At 35.9% G+C, this 17232-nt stretch overlaps 1 protein-coding gene across 12 annotated transcripts in view; it reads left to right on the forward strand.

Annotated features, from left to right (window-relative positions):
* Positions 1-17232, forward strand: part of ZZZ3 (zinc finger ZZ-type containing 3) — a 138430-nt gene that overhangs the window by 48333 nt on the left and 72865 nt on the right. For 11 of the 12 annotated variants that reach the window (XR_002173105.3, XR_002173104.3, XM_073788198.1 and 8 more), the window contains one exon: positions 1045-2600. The exons of the other annotated variant lie outside the window; for it this stretch is intronic. Coding sequence is in view for 9 of the 11 variants with exons in the window: in XM_073788198.1 (XP_073644299.1) it covers positions 1096-2600 (1505 nt within the window). In the remaining 2 variants the exon portion in view is untranslated. The remainder of the gene's footprint in view (positions 1-1044; positions 2601-17232) is intronic. 12 annotated transcript variants of the gene reach the window in all.

Consider the following 17232-nt stretch of genomic DNA (forward strand, 5'->3'; position numbering starts at 1 on the left):
TCAGGGCAGTTTTCAGTTTCCCTCTCATTTGTATTATAGAAGCACCAAAGCATCCACACCAGAAAGCCTGCTCATCTCCTCAACATGCATTAATACTGTGGCATACACATATACTCAGGAGTTCAAAGAAGGAAAGGATGGGGTTATATGTGTATTCCTGATTTCTTAAATGTAATATTTGTTCGGCAGTGTGCTTCTTTCCCTTTTTCTTCTATCCTCTTTAGAATACTTCCTTTCACTTGCTAATTTGTGGCTCTACTTCTAGAGACTAGGGTGGCTTGGCTTTGCTCTGTATTGCTCTTAGCAAGTATAAGCTACGGTTGTGATTTCTGTTCATCTGCTTAGTTATAAAAAATTCTACTGCGATTTCTGTTCATCTGCTTAGTTATAAAAAATTCTACTGCAGCCAAATTTTTTTGGATGCCACGTGGTTTGTTATCAAAGAATTTGACCTGAAACTCATTTTAGTAAGAGTGAATTAAAAAGAGCAGAGCCTGTCTTTTTACCTCCCAGAAGTGTTGAGAAAACATGAGAAGTGATTGGGATAGTTTATATGATAGCTGCTATATAAATTCAAGATTATTATTTTAATAACCAAGATGAAGTCCTGTCTTTGAGAGAGATCTTTCTGGGCGCTTTGCCCCTGTATATCTGAGAGGTAGATACATAGCGAGGAAGGTTAAGAGCGTGGAATCTAGGGCCCTGCCCAGCAGTTTACTAGCTGTGTGAATTTGGACAGATTACTTAAACTGTATGTGCCTCAATCTCCTCATTTATGAAGTAGGAATGATAATAAGCACTTATTCTAATTGTTGTTAGACTTAAGTGAGTTAACGTATGTAAAGCATATAGAACGATTCCTGGAATGTATTAAGTGCCATATAATTGTTAGCTAATATTATCACTTTTGGAAATGTTAATAAAATAATTATATCACAAAATTTAATATGGCTATACATGGATTAAAAAGTTATAGCTTTATACTTTTGTTTTAGGTGTATTAACTATTACCTTTTTCTCATTATTTTGTTTACGTTTTTGAAGGTTTCCCAATGAGTGGATCATGATGACCGTATTGTAGGGACTTGCCATAGTATGGCTGCTTCCCGATCTACTCGTGTTACAAGATCAACAGTGGGGTTAAACGGCTTGGATGAATCTTTTTGTGGTAGAACTTTAAGGAATCGTAGCATTGCTCATCCTGAAGAAATCTCTTCTCATTCTCAAGTACGATCAAGATCACCAAAGAAGAGACCAGAGCCTGTGCAAATTCAGAAAGGAAATAATAATGGAAGAACTACTGATATAAAACAGCAGAGTACTCGAGAGTCATGGGTAAGCCCTAGGAAAAGAGGACTTCCTTCTTCAGAAAAAGATAACATAGAAAGGCAGTCTGTAGAAAATTGTGAAAGAAGGCAAACAGAACCTGTTTCACCAGTTTTAAAAAGAATTAAGCGTTGTCTTAGATCTGAAGCACCAAACAGTTCAGAAGAAGATTCACCTATAAAATCAGACAAGGAGTCAGTAGAACAGAGGAGTACAGTAGTGGACAATGATGCAGATTTTCAAGGGACTAAACGAGCTTGTCGATGTCTTATACTGGATGATTGTGAGAAAAGGGAAATTAAAAAGGTGAATGTCAGTGAGGAAGGGCCACTTAATTCTACAGTAGTTGAAGAAATCACGGGCTATTTGGCTGTCAATGGTGTTGATGACAGTGATTCAGCTGTTGTAAACTGTGATGACTGTCAGTCCGATGGGAACACTAAACAAAATAGCACTGGTTCCTATGTGTTGCAGGAGAAATCAGTAGCTGAAAATGGGGATTCGGATACCCACACTTCAATGTTCCTTGGTAGTAGGAAGGAGGACAGTTATATAGACCATAACGTGCCTTGCACAAATTCAGAAGTGCAGGTCAAGTTGGAGGACCACAAAATAGTAACTGCCTGCCTGCCTGTGGAACATGTTAATCAGCTGACTACTGAGCCAGCTACAGGCCCCTTTTCTGAAATTCATTCATCTTTAAGGGATTCTGAGGAGGAAGTAGATGTGGTGGGAGATAGCAGTGCCTCAAAAGAGCAGTGTAATGAAAACACCAATAACGCCCTGGACACAAGTCTTGAGAGTATGCCAGTCTCCGGAGAACCAGAACCATCTTCTGTTCTAGACTGTATTTCGGCTCAAATGATGTCTTTATCAGAACCTCAAGAACATCGGTATACTCTGAGAACTTCACCCCGGAGGGCGGCCCCTACCAGAGGTAGTCCCACTAAAAACAGTTCTCCTTGCAGAGAAAATGGACAACTTGAGGAGAATAATCTTAATCCCAGTGAAACAAATGCACCTGTTAGTGATAATATAAGTCAGTCTGTCACAAATCCCGATGAAATTTCTCACAATGAAAAAGGCATATGTTGTGACTCTGAAAATTATGGGAGTGAAGGACTAAGTAAGCCATCCTCAGAGGCAAGACTCAATATTGGACATTTGCCATCTGCCAAAGAGAGTGCCAATCCGCACATTACAGAAGAGGAAGATGATGATCCTGATGTTTATTACTTTGAATCAGATCATGTGGCACTGAAACACAACAAAGAGTATGTGTAAATATGGTAACCATGAATTCTGCTTTGTTTATTATTCCCCAAGTTTTCATTTATTCATAATGTCTATAGCATTTTTATTACAGCTAAAATTAATGCTTTAGCTGAAATTTTGGGTTTAACACAATGATATTCTCAACTCTTAAAAAAAAATTTTCCAAAAAAAGACTAACATCCAGCTTTATTAGCCTTCTCAATGGCGTTATGGTTTTCTAGTTTTAAGATTTCACACATCTGAAATTAGAAAAGACATGTGGAAACATGGTTGATGGTGTTTTTATTTTTTAATAAGTTTTATATTATTTGAGTTAATTTATAAAATAGAAACATCTTTAGTTATCACAGTACACTTGTAGAGCTTTATGAAGTGTATATGGTGTCCACATAATGTAGAACAATTAATGAGTGAATAAACATCATCCAAATAAGGGAAATCTGGCAGGCTACAAATCTACATTTATCTTAGTTATTTACATCTAATTTCCAATTAAAACTTTTGATTTAAACAATGTGCTTTATGCATCATCTTTGACTTTTGTGATGTAGAGAAGTAGATATTACTGTTAATACTGTGACAGCTAGTTGTATGTTGTAATTAGCTTAGCAAGAGTTAAGTCTGCTCTATAGTTTACATAAAGCATTTGAGACAGATTTCTTTATTTTCCTGATTCTAAATTATAAGGGGAGACTGTATCTTAAAATACTATCTGTTCTCAACCTTTGTGATAAAGGTACTTTTTAAAATAAAGAATTCCATGTCCAGATTTATCACGATTTTGCTTAGATTTTCTTTACAGTACTCTGGGCAATAACAAATGAATTGGAGCTATGTCTAAATCGTGAAAGGAACTGTTAACAAAAGTGCTTATCATAAATATCATGATCAGCAATAGTAAAAGATAGACTTAATCACGTTTACTTTTACAGAGTAGGCTTTTGAATAAATATCACAATCAGATTATATAAACTGTGTAAAAATACTTATTTGAGGAACCTTTTTAATGTTTTTGTTGTGGCAGCTGTCAGATCCTGCTATATATTGGATGAAAGTATCAAATCCTGCCTTGTAGAATATAATAATCTTTTGCCACGCATTATAGATAGTTTAGATTTGTACATGATAACATGGTGGCCTTTTAGCATAGGTCTCTTTTCTGAAAATTTTCTTCTGTTTTCTTTATAAACAGCATTTTAATATTGTGTTTCATAGATCATTTTATCTGAGCGTTTTACTTATTTTGTGGAACTGTTAGCATTTTCATGTATTTGAAATGTTTGAAGTCCAGTTTGAGATGAAAAAAAATTCATAAATGAAGTTTTTTCAATTTGAGATAAATTGAGTTCTTACCATTAGTATCATGTATCAGTTTTCAAAAGTAGAGTTTTTTCCTGCAGGCACTAGGAAGCAGAGCATGTGTCTTGGGGGAAATACCGAAAAGTCTGGAAGTATGCATATTTACAAAATGATACTCTATTCTATTCTTTGCTTTTTATTGTTTCTTTGGCAAAAGAGGTACTCTCTTATTAAGGGTCAACTGGTTATTAATCATGGAAAATATTTTCCCATTAGTACATTATGTTACTTTTTTGATAAGAGCTCTTCTGGTGATTCTGAAGAATGATGTTCCTATAAAATGATTCTCTAAAGATAGTGGCCGTAACATTTGAAGAGTAAGGTGCATATTCCTAAACATTTGAGAATGAGAACAATAGTTTCATGGGTTCCTTAGGATATACAGAGTACTTTGGAATTTGGATGATAGTTGCTTTATTAGGACAGTGTTCTCAAGTTAAATTAGTGCCTTGTTGGGTGACTTTGGGCAACAGAATTGATTCCTTCTTGCTTTTTTGCTTTTTCCAAATCTTTTGAAAATAGCACCTTTGACCTTTCACTTTTAACTTTTTTTTCCCCCAAAGGAAGCAGATCAGCAGAAGTGGGATGGAGAGGGAGCATCTTGATTAGCATCTTGGTTAAAGATAATTTAAGAAAAATTGGGACGAGGTGTTTGATCATATCACATGTAATCTGTTCCAGTAAAATTCCTGTTCCTATCTAGAACCAGGAGATGGTTAGAGAAAATGTTTTGACTCTTTTTACCCAAATTGTCATTGTTGAAAATAGCGTCATGATACCTGTCTAGTGCTTTTAATTCTCAAATAAATTTCTGGCAGTTGGAAAATGTTAAAAGGTACTTTGGGGAAAGAAAGAAAGAAGAAAAAAAAACACTTGGGGTAGATGGATTATTGTCCTCCTGCACACACAGATCTCCACCACTAGGGAATGAGTACTTCCTGATGGCCAGTTTAGAAAATATATTATGAATAGAAGGCACTGAGTGTGACGTAGCTCTTTGTCTGGAGCCAGGAGGCCATAGCTCTTTGTTCCAGTTACAGTTCTTTGAATTAACATTAATTAATCAGCAACCTTCTGTCCTAGCATTCATCCTATAATTTATCCATCTTGTTTGCAGGGCTATCATATACAAGGTCATCTAATCACTTCTAAATGTTTGAAAAGATATTCTATGTCGAGTCCTAGACTTAGACCCGATTCATGGTAATTAGGCCATAGGCCAGAGAAATGAGCCTACAGATGTTTTGGGTGCTTGCCCTGTTTCCTCTCTAGATACCATCCCTCTTCTCCAGCATATAAACCCATAGGTGCTTTTATGTATTTATTTATCCAAATGGAGAACTCCACTGTGATCAAGGGACTGAAGAGTATCTTCTTCTCTGGTGTGATTCCAGCTGTGGAGTATTTTACTAGAATATGCCTTCTTAAAGATTAGGGGGTGGGGAATCAAAAAGAAATATACTTCAGCTCTAGACACTCTCATCTTCTAGGTTGATAGAGTCTGTTAAAGTGGTAGATAATACCTAATGACTCTCTTTTTGGCCTAAAAAGCTGGACTAACTGAAATCATGTGCTTAAAACTGTGGATTGCTCTTTCTGTTTGAGAATGGACCTTTGGTGATTTTGAATCAGAGACACTGAAACTGACCTCTAAATTTTGAAGTTCTGGTTCTAGGGAGAGAAGATATGGAAGATTTCAGGTCCTGGGATTTAATGTTCAGAGCTTTCCTTCCAATTCACAAGGCAGTCACTGGAAAATAAATTTTCAAATAGAAATGTGATTTGGTCAGTTGCCTCTGAATTCTCATTGTACAAGAATACTTAAATAAATTTGTACTTGAAGGGCCTTGGATAGCTTCATGAAAGCTTTTATGAACAGATAGAGGGTGGAAAGTCAGATTTAGGGTTTCTAGATTTTTGAGGTCTTACAAATGATTTAACTCATTGATAATATTGCTAATGTTGATATTGATTTGTAAGTTTCTAGATAATGAAAGCGTAAGATAGTTATTGCTCATCTAAGAGTGTTGCTCATGTAGTGTTCAGGTAAAAATCTTGTTTTCAAATCATATTAAGGAATATTACAAGAATTGTAGTTTCAAACTTGATTCTCTGAAAACATTAATGTACTAAATAATTATATGTCCTTCTGTTGCACAGTGCTTATGAGGAATCATTTGATACTTCATCAGTTTCAGAAGCTACATAGGAAAATCCTCATCAATTCTTCTAGATTCACTACTTCCTATGAGACTACTTTTATTGTTTGTCAAGGTAATTTCTTTCAAAGGGCCAGAAAACTCCAAGACTAGGGATGGATTTTGCTTAGAAAGCACTAGAGTTGAAATCCGGCCCTGGATAAAATAATTTTACATTTGTAGTGTGTTTCATAATTTACAAAGTAATTTCATCTAGTTTCTCATTTGACACCCACAACTACTTGGAAATAGACAGCATAGGTGGCAGTCCCTGTTTCCTAACTCATAATCAAGGTTTTTAGGTTATTTACTTAAAGTATGATGAATTCTGGGTAGAAATGGGGTTAGAACTTCTGTCTTTCAGTTGATAGTCTGAACTAGGTTCCCTGATCCAATAAAGATTTATTCCATGGACTTTTGGGATTTCTAGGTTGAGGACTCTAATGGAGCAGATCTTGGATACCCAGTTTTCAAAATTTGTTAGCCCAAGTTTAAGCTCTGTAATTGTAATCATAATTATTTGGTTTTATCTGTCAGAGAATCAGCCTTATAGGTAAGTAACCTGTTTATTGAATGAAATACTTTCATGTTCATTTTTTTTAAAAAATAAATTTTATTTATTTTTGGCTGCGTTGGGTCTTCGTTGCTGTGTGCGGGTTTTCTCTAGTTGCGGCGAGTGGGGGCTTCTCTTCGTTGCAGTCCGCAGGCTTCTCATTGTGGTGGCTTCACTTGTTGCAGAGCGCGGGCTCTAGGCGCATGGGGCTTCAGTAGTCATGACTTGTGGGCTCTAGAGCGCAGGCTCAGTAGTTGTGGCGCACAGGCTTAGTTACTCCGCGGCATGTGGGATCTTCCCGGACCAGGGCTCGAACCCGTGTCCCCTGCATCGGCAGGCGAATTCTTAACCACTGCGCCACCAGGGAAGCCCGTGTTCGTTGTTTTGAAGAACATTTTGTTAGTGTGTCTGTGAAGGATAACTCCCATGTACAGTAAACTGGGGAAATAAAATTACAGCTACAACTTGACTTTACATAGAGGATTTGGATAATGCGCAAAAAATACTTTATGGAGGGTAGTTTAGAATGCAATTAGGTATATTAAAGTCAAAAGTTACTAGGGAAAACTCATGGGAAAACACTGTGGAATACAAGAGCCAGATTGGCCCCAGTAGTTTGACACAAAGATTAATGGGAGGAGGGAGATAAGTGTCCTAAGTATAAAATTTTGGGTTGAAGTGGAGTAAGCCATTGACTAGTCAAAATATTCAGTGAATTCTTTGTTTTTTCCTTTGAATACCAACATCTTTTATTTCAACTAATGTCAATGGTTTCCAAAAGTAACTATCTGCCTGTGACTGAACTATATTTATACTCGAGTGTAATTTAATCTGTTCTTTTTGATTTAGGGTCATCTTTGCTGGCAGGGGTTATGTGGTGATACTTTTTCTGGCATCACTGCCAGAAGGTCTGTTTTCACCTGTGTTAAATGATTTGGGCTTCTCCGCTTTTTATGCTCTTAGAATGTGGCTTCTTTTCTAAGTTCTCTGGCTTCTTATGATTTTCTTAATTTTTGTTGACTTTCATTAGTCACTTGTGCTGTGATGGTACTTACCTTCTAATAATTCAGCCTTCCCTTCTAATTGCTTTCAGTTTTCTTTCAACTTGGAAACCAAGAATAACCAAGCTTGTAAGAATTGTCTCATGATTTTTAAGAGATGCACTGAGAAATTTCTTTTTGAATTAGTAAATGAGCATTAGTTCATGAAATTTTTTTTTTTTTAATTGTGGGTTTTCTTGTTTGCTTCCTGTCTGATTTGGAGGCTGTGTCTTATGTAAGTTACCAGGTATCTAAATTTTGAATAAACAATAGTTGTTTCTTTATACATGGCAATAAATACTCATTAGAAATAAAACCCATCTAAAATAATTATCATTTATTTGAGACTGATTGAAGCTTAGCCTTTAGTTGCAGGAGCTTTATTTCTGTAAATTTTTATAGTAGGCTAAAAATGTTATATTTTTATGTATTAGTAGCCTATACCATATATACTGTTTCTTTGATGATGCACGTCATCAGGTATTATAATGTACAGTAATAAGTGGGAAGATCTGTCTGTGACTGTTCTACTCCTCCCCACCCTCCTCCCTTCCTCCCTCTTACTTTAGTGGAATCTCTCTACCACATTTCCTTTGCATTATTATGGAAAGCTGCTTCTACTTGTCTCTTTAATTTCTGGTTTTAACAGAGGGAAATTTGTAAAGTGATGAGAGGAGACTGAGTAATTTGTTCAGGGTTCTCTCAGTAGATAGAATTCTCTGTAGTGTGTTATGATTTTATTTTCACATATCTAGTAATATTTGTGTGGTAGACATTGTAAATATGTTGTTGACTGTCTGGATTTTGTTCTTTCTTTAAAAAGTGTTGAAATTTGATCTGACAGGCAGTTAATTTACTTGATAATAAGCTTGGTCTTAATAAGGCTTATACTTTTAGCTCTGTTAGGGGGAAGTCCAGAGTAGCCTGTGCTCTAGATCTAGTTTAGCCTCACTTCTATGCCATGGCCTTTCTGGTGTCTCTTTTAAAAAGGTCTTTACTCTGGCTAGTTGAAACCCTAATGACTCTAGCTAGCCTCATGAGAATACTGGTAGTTACTCTTTGCTTGGTCCTGTGGAATCTCATGTTTTATATGTGCAGCTTTATGTTCAAGCCAAAGACTCTAGGTTTCTGTGTTCCATCCTTTTCTGTTTCGCTTCTTCTTTGGTGCTCTGTCCCACAAATTCCAGCTGCTTCAGCTTGCCCAAACTCTGTTTTCTGTCTCTCTGCTCATCCAGACCCCTTCTTATTTCATGATACTGATGGTACTTCTATGTAGAAAGTGAGTGTGATCCTAGGGCTTAGCTCATTTGTTTGCCCTCTCTCACAGGTCATAGTTCTGCTCTGCCTGTTGTCCATTGTCTGACAGTAATTGTTTCTATATTTTCTCCAGTTTGCTAGTTATGTATAGCAGGAGGGTATTCAGTGTTAGCTACTCTGTCATAACCGGAAGCGAAAATCTCTGATTTAATTTTAATATACATTAGGTGTGTTTTCTTCTCATGACACTCACGCCCAGCCTACGGTTTGGCCATTTGGAAATGATTTTTTGTTGATGCTCCTGTGACAGTGAGGGCTAGTTTTTTTGTTTTTGTTTTTTTTAAAAATATTTATTTATTTATTTGGCTGCACCAGGTGTTAGTTGTGGCATGCAGACTCTTAGTTGCGGCATGCATGTAGGATCTAGTTCTGACCAGGGATCGAATCCGGGCCCCCTGCATTGGGAGTGTGGAGTCTTAGCCACTGCACCACCAGGGAAGTCCCTAGTTTTTATTTATACCTTAAAAATCAGTTTAAGTGACTTCTTTTGCTAAGAAGCTTAAGTCAGAGAAATTGGACTAATAACGATTTGAATTGAAGAATGAAGGTAAAAAGAAACTTGACATTGTTTTAGTTGTGTTGATGAGGTATTGTTATGGTTGAGGCAGAAGTAAAAAATTGGGTTACTGGTCGATATATACTTCAGGAGGAGAGTAAAAGAGAAAGTGACATACAAGAAGATATGAAACATTATTTACTAGGTTTAGAATGGTAGCCATAAATGATTAAGGAGTAATGTAATGTATCTGGATTTTAGTTAGCTCTTTTTCTTAGACCCTTCAGATCTTTTTGCTGGACCAAACTTTCTGTATTATATTTTCAGAAAGCCATGATGAATGTTCCCTTTTTACAACTATCAGTTTAGTCCAGTTTCTTTTATATATTTTTTTCTTAAATAAAATTAAATGTAGAGTATTATGCAGAAATCTATTTTGCCTGGTACCGTAATTTTTATCATTTGTATTAAGTTGAAAAATTTTGGCTGAACTCTTTCTTTCTTTGCTACTTTTCACTTGTCTCACATTATCTTTCCCCATAATTTTTAAATGTATTTTTATCATGTTTTAAATAATAGGTCTCAGAATATAAAAGCATAAGATTATTTTGCTCTGCTTAAACTTTAGTTAGAGAGCAAGGGTCATGCTAAAAGTTTATTGGCAATGAGGGTAGGAAGTGGGAGTGAAAAAGATTACAATCAAAACCTAAAGTAGCTTCTTAATAAACACTTCAAAATATATATATGGGTGTGAAGAGTCAGGTTAAAGGCAACAAATATAACATTTTCTGTCAAAATTAGAGTTTTTCTTAAGACACCAATCATGAGTAGATAATGTTTTTCTTTTTATTTACTTATTTTTTATTTTTGGCTGCACCACACAGCATGCAGCGTCTTAGCTCCCCAACCAGGGCTGGAACCTGGGCCCCCTACAGTGGAAGCACGGAGTCTTAACCACTGGACTGCCCGTGAATTCCCAGTGTTTGTGTTTTTAAAATGCTAACTCGTTTAATTGTAGAATCTCAATATTTAAAAAATTTTTATTTGTAAATTATTTTCAGAGGTTGGACTAGATTTGAGGAGTGTTCCAGTCCCCTTCCATTACTGTTCTAAACTGGTACTATGGAGCTGGGTAAATGTCTTTAACTTCTGTGGTTGTCAGTTTTCTCATCTATAAAGTTGACATGATTTGATTTCTGTAATTCTAATTATTGTTTCATATATGTCTGTCTATCTGTATATATGATTTTGAATTCTCTTTGTCTGCTCTTCCCTTTACTTTTGGCCCTACTCAGGCTTCAGTTGTTTACTTTCTTCATATTTTGCATGCTCTCTGGGCATTCTCACTGCTGTGAAATTGCCATCTTATATACTGATGGATTTCCAAATTTACATGTCCAGTCAGATTATTCTTGAACTTTGGAGCGTTTATAAGATATCTCCATTTACATGTCTCACAATAACTCAGTGGAACATGTCTAAAGTTGAACTCATCGTTGCTTCCTCCATACACACCCAATAAACAACACCATCTTTTTACTTAGTTGGTAGGGTCTTTCATTTGCCCAGTCTAGAAAAATGTACTCCTATTTTTCTTCAGTTACTTCTTCACCATACCCTCCTCTCCCACCAATGTTGATTCAACTTTATTTCTTTATTATTAATGTCACTTTCTTAAATTAATCTTAAATTAATGCCACTATCTTCTCTTTTCTAGATTATTGGAAATGATTCCTCAGTTGCTTTCTGTGATGAGAGTGTATTGTTTCCCCCATGGATTCCTGTATTGTAGCTGGCATAAATGTCTTTAAAATAAAACCTATTCTTTTTTTTTTTTTTAAAAGAAGATGTTGGGGGTAGGAGTTTATTTATTTATTTATTTATTTATTTATTTATTTATTTATTTATTTATGCTGTGTTGGGTCTTCGTTTCTGTGCGAGGGCTTTCTCTAGTTGTGGCAAGCGGAGGCCACTCTTCATCACAGTGCGCGGGCCTCTCACTATTGCGGCCTCTCTTGTTGCAGAGCACAGGCTCCAGACGCGCAGGCTCAGTAGTTGTGGCTCATGGGCCTAGTTGCTCTGCGGCATGTGGGATCCTCCCAGACCAGGGCTCGAACCCGTGTCCCCTGAATTAGCAGGCAGATTCTCAACCACTGCGCCACCAGGGAAGCCCCAAAACCTATTCCTTAAAATGAATTACTGCATGATTTTAAAATATTCTCCTTTACTTTCTGCCTCTCACTCTGTATTTGAAACAGATTAAGCCTTTAGTTCCTTGATGATTGTATTCTTTCACTCTAGAATTTCTCATATGCCTAACTGCTTGCTCTAGTCCACTCTTACCCCCTTGCCCTGGTTACCTTCCTTTCCCTGTCTGCAAAGGGAGAAGGCTGTCACAGTTTAGATATCATATTCTCTGTGAGATCTTTCATATCTTCCCATGACTAATTAATTACTCCTTGTGTTCTTTGTCATAGCAAATTATGATTTCCTGTAAACATGTACCATACAGTGAACCTCAAGCTCTTTGAGGTGTCCATGCCTTACTAGTCGGTTGATGTATCATCATTGATACGTCAAGCCTTATCCTGCTTTGAAAATGTCAGAAAAATTTGGCATGCTTTTCATACTAGAAATTTTTTTATGCCATTAGTTTGACTTTTAAGATTCTGAATTTATGGAGTTAGTATTAGTGATGATTTCCCTTTTTTTTTACTTAAAAATACCTAGGATTTAAATTTTCAAAAGAAAAAATGAATAACCTGCATAATCATTCACATAGTTCACTAAACTCAGGAACTGGGAAGAGATAATGGCAGGGGGTGGGGAGATAAAAGGGTGTGTCTCGTGATCAGGGATGGTTGTCTGAACACAGTACCTGGTTAAAATAATGTTTTTACATGGTCACATAAAAAAGTAAATTCAGTTGTTAATACCAGACCCAAAGAGAAGAAGTCATTGTATTATAAAACAAATTTACAAGTTTGGTATGATCAGAATGTTTTATATGGCTTCAGATATATTTTTACAATCTAGAGTTTTGCCAGCAGCCTTTAGAAAGCATATGGAATGATAAGAATTTGGTTGAGGTTGTCTTTATTGAATTGAAGGACTTGAAAGAAAATGTGTGTCCCTGTCTATGTATGTGTGTCTGTCCTGTTATTTAAAGATTTTCATCAGAGGTTATTATCCACCTTTCTCTGTACAAACTCATAATTTTGAGTAGATACTAGAAATAATTAAATATGACAAGACATATCCTGTGCCTTTGAAGTTATTGTGAAATGATCAGATACCCTAACAGATTTGTAGTTTGCTTATATTTGAGGTGTGTTGCCTGTTAGAGTATTAGCTTATAACTAGAAATTACTAGCTTGTCGCAATTATTTGAAACTTTAATTTATTTGCAATTCCAGAATAGAAGGTGAACTTTTTAGATGTTACAGAGGATTGTTTCTTAGAGTGGGTAATCTAAAACTCTTGAGTAGGGAAAATATGTGAATCTTGGTCTGACTGGTCAGGATTTTTTCTAGATGACTGTGCAACTTTTATAATATTGACCACAATACAGTTGCACTCAGCTTCCTATTTAAGAAGGAAAACTCAAGAATTCTGTTGATTAGATTTAGAAAAACAGGTACTAGGAACAAGTTGAAAGATCATCTTTTAAGGTTTATTACTACAAGAAACCTGGAGTCTTTAGGGAGGGAAAAAAACCGCATTATTTGGAGCCTATAAAAGTGTGGATTAAAAAGAATGATACTCACATTCTTTTAAAAACTCCCTGTGAAAGCCTTTGTATGGTTCTTCAAAAGGTATTCAATTTGAATACAAAATATTAAAATCCATTAATTAGTAAGGAACCTCTTCAGGTTATTTAAAACTAGTGAGAGAAATAAAGTCAAGGTTGTCGGAGCTTGTTTTAGTAAGAACTTGCTGGTTTCAGGAATCAGAAACCCATTCAAAGTATGTCAAATAAAAAAAAAGTTTATTTTGAATAAATAGTAGACAGTCTTATGAATATCCAGTGTCAGGAAATAAAGTCTAACCAAGCCTCATGAAATTATAACCTGTCAGTATCCAAGATTATACTCTCTTACCTCTGTTTCTCTTTGTGCAGCACGGACTGTGGTTTTTCTCTTTACCAATGTTTCTTTGCACACTTTTTGCCTTCTTTCCCCCATAATTTCAGTTTGCGAATGGCAATGACTTCCCACTGTGCTTGTCCTGATCCCCACACTGCGTCATCTTTATTCTGCAGAGCTGCTTCTCACATTCTCTAAAGAGAACCTGGTTATTGACTTTTCAGTAGATGGACTCTCCTGGGTCAGGTTTCTATCCCTGGCAAAATTATCAATGGTCAGGGGTGGAATTACTGTGGGAGGGAGGTAGGGTGGAGCTGGAGACAGTCTGTTGTGGCATATCCTTTCTGCAAGGATATTTTCTAGGAAAGAGGTTGGTGGGCAATGTAGGTGGTCAAAACATGCCCATTATAGACCAGTTGGTGTTTTGGGTCAAATTGTATTCTTGATCAGTTAGATATCTATAAAATGGGTTGTGGGAATCCTCGTACATTGCTAGTGGGAATGTAAAATAAAATGGTACACCTACTGTAGCAATCTGTTTGGAAGTTCCTTGATATATTAAACATAAAATTACCATATGATCCAGCAATTCCACTTTTAGATATATACTGAAAAGAATTTTTAAAAACAGGTATTCAGGTAAAAAACCCTTGTACACAGATGTTCATGGCATCACTGTTCACAGTAGTAAGAGGGTGGATACAACTCAAATGTCCATAAACTGATGAATTGATTAAAAAATGAAGTTTTATCAATACAGTGGAATACTATTCAGCCATACAAAGGAATGAAGTACTTTTACATGTTACGACATGGATGAATTTTGAAAATATTATGCTAAGTGAAAGAAGCCAGACACAACAAGTCACATATTATATGATTTCATTTATGTGAAATATCTAGAAGAAGCATATTCACAGAGATAAAAAGCAGGTTAATGGTTGCTAGGGGCTGATGGTTGCACAACATTGTGAATGTACTAAATGCCACTTAATTGTATGCTTTAAAATGGTTAAAACGGTGAAATTTTTACTATGTGAATTTTAACACAGTAAAAAGAATGACAAAGTATGGATAAGGTATGTGCGTACCAGAGGATGCTCAAGAAAATCCATTGGGAGATAGGAAGAAAATGCTATTTATATGTATTTTTCCTTATTCTTAAGAATTTTGGGAGTTCTTTGTATTTGTTTATAATGTATATAATAAGTACAGTAAAACATAATTTATAAGTAAGTATACATATATTGGAAGCATGTGCCACAATTTTTATTTTATTTTTACCAGTAGAGCTGCTTGGTACAAAAATATGAAAATCATTGTTTTTAACAAGGAAAAGTCAGTTATTAATCATTAACTTTTTGCTTAAGTGGGGAGTTTTAAAAAAAAATATTAGTAGATTCTCTCTCGAAGTCAGGATTATAGAATCCTAATAATACATTGAGAGAAACTGTTGGCCTCAGCTGGCATTCACTTTACAGTGAAAACAACTTTGGGTTACTTTAGCCAAATCATGGTGATCTATTATAATTAGACTGACTTTTTTTTTTTTTTTGCGGTACGTGGGCCTCTCACTGTTGTGGCCTGTCCCATTGCGGAGCACAGGCTCCGGACGCGCAGGCTCAGCGGCCATGGCTCACGGGCCCAGCCGCTCCGCGGCATGTGGGATCTTCCCAGACCAGGGCACGAACCCGTGTCCCCTGCATCGGCAGGCGGACACTCAACCACTGCGCCACCAGGGAAGCCCTAGACTGACATTTTAAGTATTACTATCATTCTTAAGAAGAACACCAAAGGGATCTTAGGAATCAGAGACTTGTGAATTTTCTTCATACTGGGAAATTGAAGCCAGTAATGCTAATGATAATAAATATGAATACTGGTTATTTAGAGAAAAACCAATGATTTGGGGGAGAGGAATCATGGTTTCTGCAAGGGCAAGGATGGGAAACATGCCTAGCCAATTAATGAGAATTCTTTAAGAGAAAATTGTTAATAAAGAGCACTCAGGAATGTATAACGTATGTAGACTTAGGAGCCTTCAGGAAGGTTCCGTGTTATAGTTATTTCTTTTTAAATATGTGATTAAAAATATTAGTTAATTTGAAGGGATCTTTGACATACAGGAATCACATAGTGGTTATATTGATATTAGGTAGCATGTGACTGTAGGTAGTACTACTGATTTGCTAAGTTTTATTTAAAAAGCAAAAATAAGTAGAACATCTTTCACTTTACAGATATCAGTGCCTCACTTTACTGGACTCAACCATCATGCTCAAAATGTTTTTGGAACTCAGTTTCTAACAGCTTACAGAATATCCTCAGTGGCAATAATTTTTGAAGGATATTTAATTTTTACTTGGTTTCTTAATCAGGTTTGGTACAGAAATACAACATGGAGAAATAAATATACTTTGTGTCAGAAATGAAATTGTAAGTAATGAAACTGATGTTCTTTCATTCCTCACTAACCTGAACCTAATGTGACTAATGAACTTGGCTCTGAAGAATTTCAGAAAAACTTTATAGCCATTTTGCATATGCATCATCTATCACTATCTTCTTTCCTAGATTGTGAGTTTCTTTGAAGGTGGGACCAGGTTTGTTGTACATGATGTAGTTTCTTCACATTGATTTAATCATTACTGTCTTTGTTAAAGATTTAGAATATTTTATGGATCTCTCCGTACCTCCTCTGTCTCATTTTTCTAGTCATCATAGTAAAAAAATTCTGGGAAATAATACTGTGTAAAGACCATCCTACTCCTTGATTATATTCTATAGTTCTGTATCTGTTTAATTTTGAACAACCTTTCTTACTACCCTAAGTTGATGTACTGTGATGGTGGTGTTGCCATTTTTTTGTTAAGTAGAAAGAAGGCTTCCTTGAATTATTTGGTCTGCTGATCATCACTTGTGAAAGCAAAGAGAGAAAGAGAAGAGGGAGCAACTGGGGCTACACCATTGTGGAGATTGATGGTTGTAGATGCCTCTACTGCTGGTGCCATGCTGTGCAGTCATTCCTGCCACCCCATTCATTAAGGCTTCTTTGAAGAATGAATGTTCTTTTTACATTTGCTTGCTTCTCTAATATTAGAAGTGGATTATAACTTCTGGTCCATTGCCCATGGTTAGACTCTGAAGCTATGTTTTGATATGAAAGTAGATAAACATAAATATTGTGAAGGATTTGGAACTTGAAGCTAGCTAGGCACACCCTGGGCTCTTCTGTTTTTTTTTTTTTTTTTTCTCGTTTTATTTCTCTTTGCTTTCAAGACTGTACTCACATCTGATTTTTATATCCAGTCATCCATGTTATTTTTAATTCTTTGCTACTTTAGGATGAAGAAACAGTAGTTAATAAATCATTTTAATAAATGACTGGACCAGTCTAGGGTTCAGCGTGGTGAAAGTCAGCTCCTAGTTGTAGAAGTGGCAGCTATTATGCTAATCATCCATGTAATTAAACCTGGCTTTTATTTTTCTCTTTAGAGGAACAGCAAAATTGCTTGTTTACTGTTATGACCTACTGGATAAAGAGATTTATTCTAACACTTTACAGTTGCTGTGATGTTAATGG

The sequence above is a fragment of the Tursiops truncatus genome, chromosome 1 (assembly GCF_011762595.2).
Source record: "Tursiops truncatus isolate mTurTru1 chromosome 1, mTurTru1.mat.Y, whole genome shotgun sequence".
Taxonomy (NCBI): domain Eukaryota; kingdom Metazoa; phylum Chordata; class Mammalia; order Artiodactyla; family Delphinidae; genus Tursiops; species Tursiops truncatus.